Source organism: Palaemon carinicauda, chromosome 3, assembly GCF_036898095.1.
Source record: "Palaemon carinicauda isolate YSFRI2023 chromosome 3, ASM3689809v2, whole genome shotgun sequence".
NCBI classification, from domain to species: Eukaryota; Metazoa; Arthropoda; class Malacostraca; order Decapoda; family Palaemonidae; genus Palaemon; species Palaemon carinicauda.
Window position 1 is genome coordinate 6,454,342 of NC_090727.1, and position 7,715 is coordinate 6,462,056.

The 7,715-nt window shown below is 38.0% G+C and overlaps 1 protein-coding gene across 1 annotated transcript; it reads left to right on the top strand.

Moving 5' to 3' along the window:
• The first annotated feature begins 1,837 nt into the window (after positions 1–1,837).
• LOC137630600 (uncharacterized) lies at positions 1,838–2,260 on the top strand. Its single transcript, XM_068362193.1, has one exon. It carries the CDS (start codon positions 1,838–1,840, stop codon positions 2,258–2,260), a length of 423 nt encoding a protein of 140 aa, XP_068218294.1.
• The last annotated feature ends 5,455 nt before the right edge of the window (positions 2,261–7,715 follow it).

Below are 7,715 nucleotides of genomic sequence, written 5' to 3' on the forward strand. Positions count from 1 at the left end.
CGTTCTATATGAACTAAGGAGCTGACAGTTGTCACGGGAGAACTTCTAGAAAGGACACGCCCATGATGAAGTTGTAGAGGAGCCGGCAACGGCAGACTCCCCAGGCCCCAACAGGACAGCTCTGCTTCGTAGGCACAACAGGCAAACGAAAAACTAGACAGTTAACTGTGAAAATAAAACAATTAGTTAACATTAATTCCCCCGGGGGAACTCCGAAGAGGAACCCCTGCGGGAAAAGAACATAAGAATTACACACAGGAATGCGCCCTCCTCCCCCACAGACACTCACGGGAAGGGGGGGGGGGAAGGCGGAGAACTGTAACAAAACAGAATTATAACAATTATAAAGATGTAATTCAACTAAGAATGTTACTAATAGTAAGAACTAATAAACCCCAAAGGGAAGGGTTCTACACAGAGCTGAAAAGTTAACAAATACAATTAGATTTAAATAAAAAAATAATTGAGACAAAATAAACGGAGAGGCAACTCAACCCGCAACGGGAAGGAAGCTACCGTAATACGTAGTAGTAATAAAAGGGTGAACGAACTCAAGGAGAGAGAGAGAGAGAGACCGTAGTCAAACAAAACTCCCAAGTTCCCCACGCTGATAGACCAAGTTCCCCGTAGGGAAGGAGGAACAGCGGAGAAACATATTAGTAAGTAAAGTCCAGCGATGACGATTCCCCACGGCGCCCGCCGAAGGGAGACCGAAGGACCAAGGGAGAGATCGCGACCCATGGAAAGTAACCGTAGTGGCCTGAGACCACACGGAGAAGTTGTCGTACAATGAGTGGACTTCCTACACACACACACAGCACAAACACTGAAAAGGAAACTTACTGTATTTCTATACTCAAATATATGCATAAACATAAGAATGTTTACATATATATTAAGTATAAGAAAAGTAATTAATTAGTAAGACAAAGCATTAATGGCTGCCATGCGAGGACGGGACAGAACGTCTGTTCATTGTCCGAGCCAAAAGTGAAGTGAAGCAGTTCACCGGTGTGTGAGGGGGTAGGGGTAGCTAGCTACCACTCCCCTACTCCCCTGCTAACTAGCGCGGGGGTAATACACCCTCGTTAAATTCTAATGGCTCGTTCTAAACTCTATGTAAATAGCGTGGTTTGCATTTCGGTTACAGAACAAATATGGTTTTAGGATAAAAAAAAATATATTGAATTACAAACTTTCATCTATTGGATATAAGTGCCATTTCATTTTGTAAGGATGTAACTATAAAAAATAATTCATTAGTGGATTTTATCACAATTCTTATCACATATTTGTCCCATCTCCACAAGCTGCATTACTTTTAACATTGTCCATTGCTCTAACTGCATTTTCATCAAAGCCCAAACTAGGAAATGATACTTTCGTCCTCCATGTGATACACAACATAAATCAATCCACTTAGTCTCCTTTTTAAGTGAAGTTCTTGTAAATTATTTAGTTAAATTTAGTTGGCTAAAAAAACGCTCAACTACTGCATTAGAGAATGGCAATGAAAGGAGGTAGATAAATTGGATAACAAGGCAATCCTGCATTATTCTTCCTAATTAGCACATTATTCCAGTAATCTATTTAAGGGGTCTTGTTTGAAATCTTTCCATATAAGCTATTGTGTATGTTTACCACTAAGCCTAATCATATATAACTGGTAGTTGTGGTAATTGACCAGGGTGTAACTCAGTAGTGTGCTAATTGGTATATTCTACTTACATGTTGAGCTGTATAGGTCAGTTGGAAAATAAATGTACTCAAGTGAAGACCTGTTCTTTGCTCTCTCCCAGCCTTAATATATAAAAGTGGCGACGAGGATAAACTACCAATGGTGCAGTATCTTGGAAATATCACTGAGTACCAAACCGAAGAGGATTTTGATGATTACATTGAACGTTTTGACCAGTTTTGTCTTGTAAATGACATCGAAGATGACAGGAAAAAAACTTTGTTTTTAACAGTCGTTGGGCCAAAGACCTATGGACTTATCAAGACACTGCTTGCTCCAAACAAACCAGCTGAGAAGACGTTCCAGGAACTGACAAAACTCATATCCGAGCATTTAACACCAAAGCCGATTATCATCGCTGAGAGATATAGATTCTACCAACGTAAACAGCAAGATGGGGAATCTGTCACTCAGTTTGTCACGGAACAAAGGAAGTTAGCAGAAAAATGTGAATTCAAAGGTTTTTTGGATGAAGTTTTAAGGGACATGTTTGTGATAGGACTTAGCAATCGTGTTGCTTAACGGAACCTACTCAGTGAAACAGACCTTACACTCGAAAAGGCATTCAAAATCGCAATGAGCTGTGAAATGGCAGAGGAACAAGTGCACAACATCCATTCATCCGAATCCAAGGAAGTTAACACGTTGACTGCGATTGGCAATGTTGTGAAATGGCCCAATGGGCGTTATCTTTAACCCCAATTAAAATCAGTAACCAGCTAGCTATTGACGTGAGAATTGTTATGGTGTATCCGTAAGGTAAGCCGAGTGCTCAGCCAGTGTAAAAAGCGTGACTTTATGTGGTACACTTCGCCTGACATAACAAAAGTCGTCATTACAGGCGTTGTGTACCTAATATGGACATAATATGTGGTCATATATGGCTCAAGTCGCCCAGAACGATTAGAGATAGTTCTGCTGGCGTTGTGTGCCGAATATGGTCACACTTTGGATGTCCAGTTATGGTGCATATCGCTCAGACTGATCTAGGGAATTACCGTATGCAACATGTACCAGACGTGGTTCATACTCAGTGTGACAGACACACAAATATAACACCTTTGTATGTTTTCATATGTGCACATAAAATTTGTAGTACACGTGTGTGTATATAGGAATATATATAAACATACACTTGAATATAATACATATAAGATGTACATACATGTTACAGACACACACATTAGGAAACATATATACAGGCTGTATTTTTGGCAATTTAAATTTATATTTTGCATAGATAAAAGTATTTACATACAAGTAAATTATTTAGGTCTTCTTCAGTTATTCATATATATCTGTCCATCTGTATACGGTAGCCCATCTTTTTGTACCTGTCTATCCACGTATATACATACATATATTCACACTTATGCGAGAGAGGAATAAAATGTGGAAAAGAACTCTTCCTTATGTCTGTATAAGAGAATATATTATAATATAAAATATTAGAAAATTAGATAAAGGAAGTAACAGAAAAAGGAATGACACATACACACACAAAATGGGTAGTTTATATATATATGTATATATATATATATATATATATATATATATATATATATATATATATATATATATATATATACACTTGCATATACAGACTGATATACAAATTACCCATTGTCCCAATATGATGAAAAATTAACATCCCAGAGAATATTTGAATTCTTGCCTTCCTTTTAGTACCATATGTATGTATGTATATTTACTGTATGTATGTATGCACATATATATATATATACATATATATATATATATATATATATATATATATATATATATATATATATATATATATATATATATATATATTTATATATATATATATATATATATTTATATATATATTTATATATATATATATATATATATATATATATATATATATGTGTGTATGTGTGTATGTATGTATGTATGTATGTATGTATGTAAGTATTACTTTCTCTGTCATTTCTACTTATTCCTTTATATTATATATATACACACTGTATATACGCAAAAGCGTACATATGAATACAGAAAACATTCCCTGACTGAAGCTACCGGCCCCAAAGCCAAGACAAGAAGGCTTTGTCGTTCCTGTTATGAGATACTGTCACAAAATAAAGGAAGTTCTGTAGCTCAAAAGAAAGCACGAAGAGTAAACACAATGTGAGAATTGTGAGGGTAAACCTTTCCTTTGTCTCAGTTGTTTCAACTTGAGACATTCAGTTTGAAGAATATAAATTTGTGTATTTTATTGGTTTTTCTTATGTAGAAGCAAAACAGAAAAAATGTTAATTTTATACTTGTACTCTAAATACTACATGATTTCCTTCATCATACATAGATATTTTTTCACCAAGAAAAGGACACTATTTTTTTTTCAGAAGTGAAATGTTTACTAAACTGATTTATTTTTCTATTGAATTTATATAAATATAATTTAGGGTTAAAAGGATAGCATTTTTATTGATCTAATGATAATGTTTTCTATTTTTTTTTTACTGAAGGAAAGAAAGAATTAAAAAAAAAAATATGCCCCTTTTGCTAGCATGTGAAGATTATTTTCAGTAATAAATAAAGTGTTTAGTTAATGTTCTAGTTTATTTTAATTAATTTCCAATATGTTACAATAATATTTTGGTAAAAAAAGCCCATTTTGATAAAATTTTGATACTTTAAAAAAAATATATAATTCTTAGCATGTGTACCACATAGGGTACACATCGCTCATTCAGAGAGTCCTCTGTGAACCATATGTGGAGCACATCGCAGTCAACGTGTTAAAGTGGTGAAACCAACGTCCGAACGAATAAGAGAATGTTGGCGTTGCGGCAGAAATAACCACCGTCCTGATCGCTGTTTTTACAAAGAAACAGAATGTAGCATATGTCACAAAAGGGGACATTTGCGAAAGAAATGTACGGCTGCTCCCGGGGATCATGCTCCGAAGGACAAACGGAACTTCAAGTATGGGAAAAAGGAGAAGTCGTCGTCAAAGGTGAAACATGCACAGTTAGTTACTGTTTCTGACACGGATTTAAGTTCAGAATCTGATTATACTGATATCAGTCATGTTCGAATTAGAAACGTTCGCAACAAAATATCCAATGGAACAATAGGAAAAGTTCAAAATCAGCCTGGAAGACGTACAAAAACTCCTGAGATAATGGTAGCTGTCTCATTAAATGGAAAACGAATGGAGATGGAAGTAGACACTGGTGCGGCAGTTTCTTTGATACCAAAACGAATGTATCGCAGTCATCTAAAGAAGCATGTGGAGCTAAAACCTAGCAACATGGTTCTGAAAACAATCACTGGAGACAACGTACCAGTAATAAGAATATGTTATGTTAACGTTACGTTTCAGGGCCAAAGGATTAAAGGATTACCACTCTATGTTGTGCACAGTGACGGACCAGCACTATTCGGATGGGACTGGTTAGCGCATATTCGATTAGACTGGGAGGCATTGTGTATCAATAACATTGTAACAAGAAGAACTGATTCATTTAATGAATATCCTCCAGAGTTACAAAGAATTCTTAGAAAACATGAGGCAGTTTTCAAATCAGAACTAGGAAAAGCGGTAAATCTTAAAGCTGAACTGTGCATCAAACCTGAAACAAAATCGGTGTTCTTCACAGCAAGGCCAGTTCCGTATGCAATTCTAGATGAAGTGAAGGAGGCAATTCTTAAAGAGGAACGGGAGGGAATCCTGGAACGTGTTGAATACAGTGTATGGGCCGCTCCCATTGTTCCTGTCAAGAAAGCCGATGGATCAATCAGGGTTTGTGGGGACTTTAAAGTCACAGTGAACAAGTACCTTGAAAATCCAGAATATCCAATGCCCCGTATGGATGATCTATACCATAAGTTGAACGGAGGCATGATGTTTTCAAAAGTAGACTTATCAAACGCATATAAACAGATAGAAGTGGCAGAAGAATCACGAATGTATCTGACAATCAATACCCCTCTGGGTTTGTTCCGCTATACTCGATTACCATTCGGAGTACTGTATCTTGCGCACCTCAGCTATTTCAATCAATGATGGACATGGTCCTACAAGGAGTAGCATGTGCATGCAATATGGATGATATCAGAGTGACTGGCCATAATGATCAAGAACATTTGCAGAATCTAGATGACGTATTGCAGAGGCTTGAAGATCATGGTCTCCGTTGTAACCTGCCTAAGTGTGCCTTTTTCAGACCATCCATGAAATGGCTGAGTTTCATAGTAGACAAGGAAGGCCTGAGAATAAATGAGGAAACCACAGCAGCTATTAGAGACGCACCACGCCCAACAAATAGAGCAGAAATGCAGTCGTTCTTAGGACTCGTCAATCATTACCGCCGATATGCACCGAACTTATCTTCCGTAGCTGCACCTTTATCCAAACTTTTGAAGAAGGATCAGAAATGGAGTTGGTCGTCGGAATGCGAAGAGGCGTTCACCAAAGTTGTAGAATTATTAACTAAAGACTGTGGTGTTTTGGTTCATTATGACCCTAAAAAGCCAGTGACACTAGCAGTTGATGCATCCCCAAAAAGGGCTCGGAGCTGTTCTTTCGCATCTAACAGAAGATGGTGAACGACCCATAGCATATGCATCTTGCACATTAACAAAAGCCGAGGTGAATTATTCCCAATTGGAAAGGGAAGGACTAGCAATCATTTTTGGGATCCACAGATTCCATCAGTATCTATATGGACGTAAATTCACACTGATCACGGATAATAAACCACTGGGTTTCATATTCAGTCCGAAAAAAGGCATTCCCATATTGGCTGCTGCGAGAATACAAAGATGGGCGATCCAGCTTGCTGCATACGATTATGACATTCAGGTTCGTAAGTCAGAACAAAACTGCAATGCAGATGCATTGTCGCGGCTTCCGTTACCAGTAGAAGGTCGTGCAGAAGAATTTATACATTGAACATCTGAAGCAACTGAACTGAACATTGCGCAAATTAAAGCGCTTCCAATTTTGGCAAAACACATTGCTAGAGAGGTGAGACATGACCCTGTGCTGTCAAAAGTATTGCTATTTACCACTACGGGATGACCAGATGCAGCAGATATCAGTAACGATCTCAAACCATTCTATATCCGTCGTGAGGAGATCACAGAAGAAGATGGTTGTTTGCTCTGGGGAGTTCGTATTATTGTTCCTAAAAAGTTTCAGGGACAGGTTCTTAATGAATTACACAGTTGTCATCCAGGGATTGTGAGAATGAAAGGATTAGCAAGAATGCACGTGTGGTGGTCCAACATTGATCAAGACATTGAACGAACAGTGCAGTCATGTTCTGCATGTCAAGAAACGCAATCGGTTCCGCTTGTAGCTCAAGGAAATCCGTGGAAATGGCCGGCAGGACCATGGAAAAGAGTCCATATTGATTTTGCTGGCCCTTTCTTAGGCGAAATGTGGTTCATAATGGTGGACGCATATTCAAAGTGGCCAGGTCTGTCGTATGAGGTCAACTAGCACTACGCGCACAATAGAGGTGATCAGAAAGATCTTCGCACAACATGGCGTTTGTGATGAACTTATCTCCGACAATGGGCCACAGTTTACTTCAGCTGAGTTCCGTGCTTTTACTGAAAGCAATGGGATCAAACATATCTTCACTGCACCATATCATCCAAGTACAAATGGTCAAGCAGAACGTTTTGTAAAAACATTCAAGACTGCATTCAAGCGGGGCATGAAAGCACGTAATAGCAAAGACAGTTCGTTAAATCGAAAACTTTGTGATTTTCTCCTCACGTACCGCACGACCCCGCATACCACTAACAAGCGCACCGGCAGAATTGATGGGTAGACGGTTGAAAACACGTCTTGACCTACTGCGTCCAAACATCGGAAAGAATTCAAAAGCAATCATCTGGTGACTTGTTCAAGAAACCAACGAGACTAGTTACAATTGGAGATACCGTGTTAGCCAGGGACTATCGAAATAGAAAAGAAACTTGGATTTCAGGG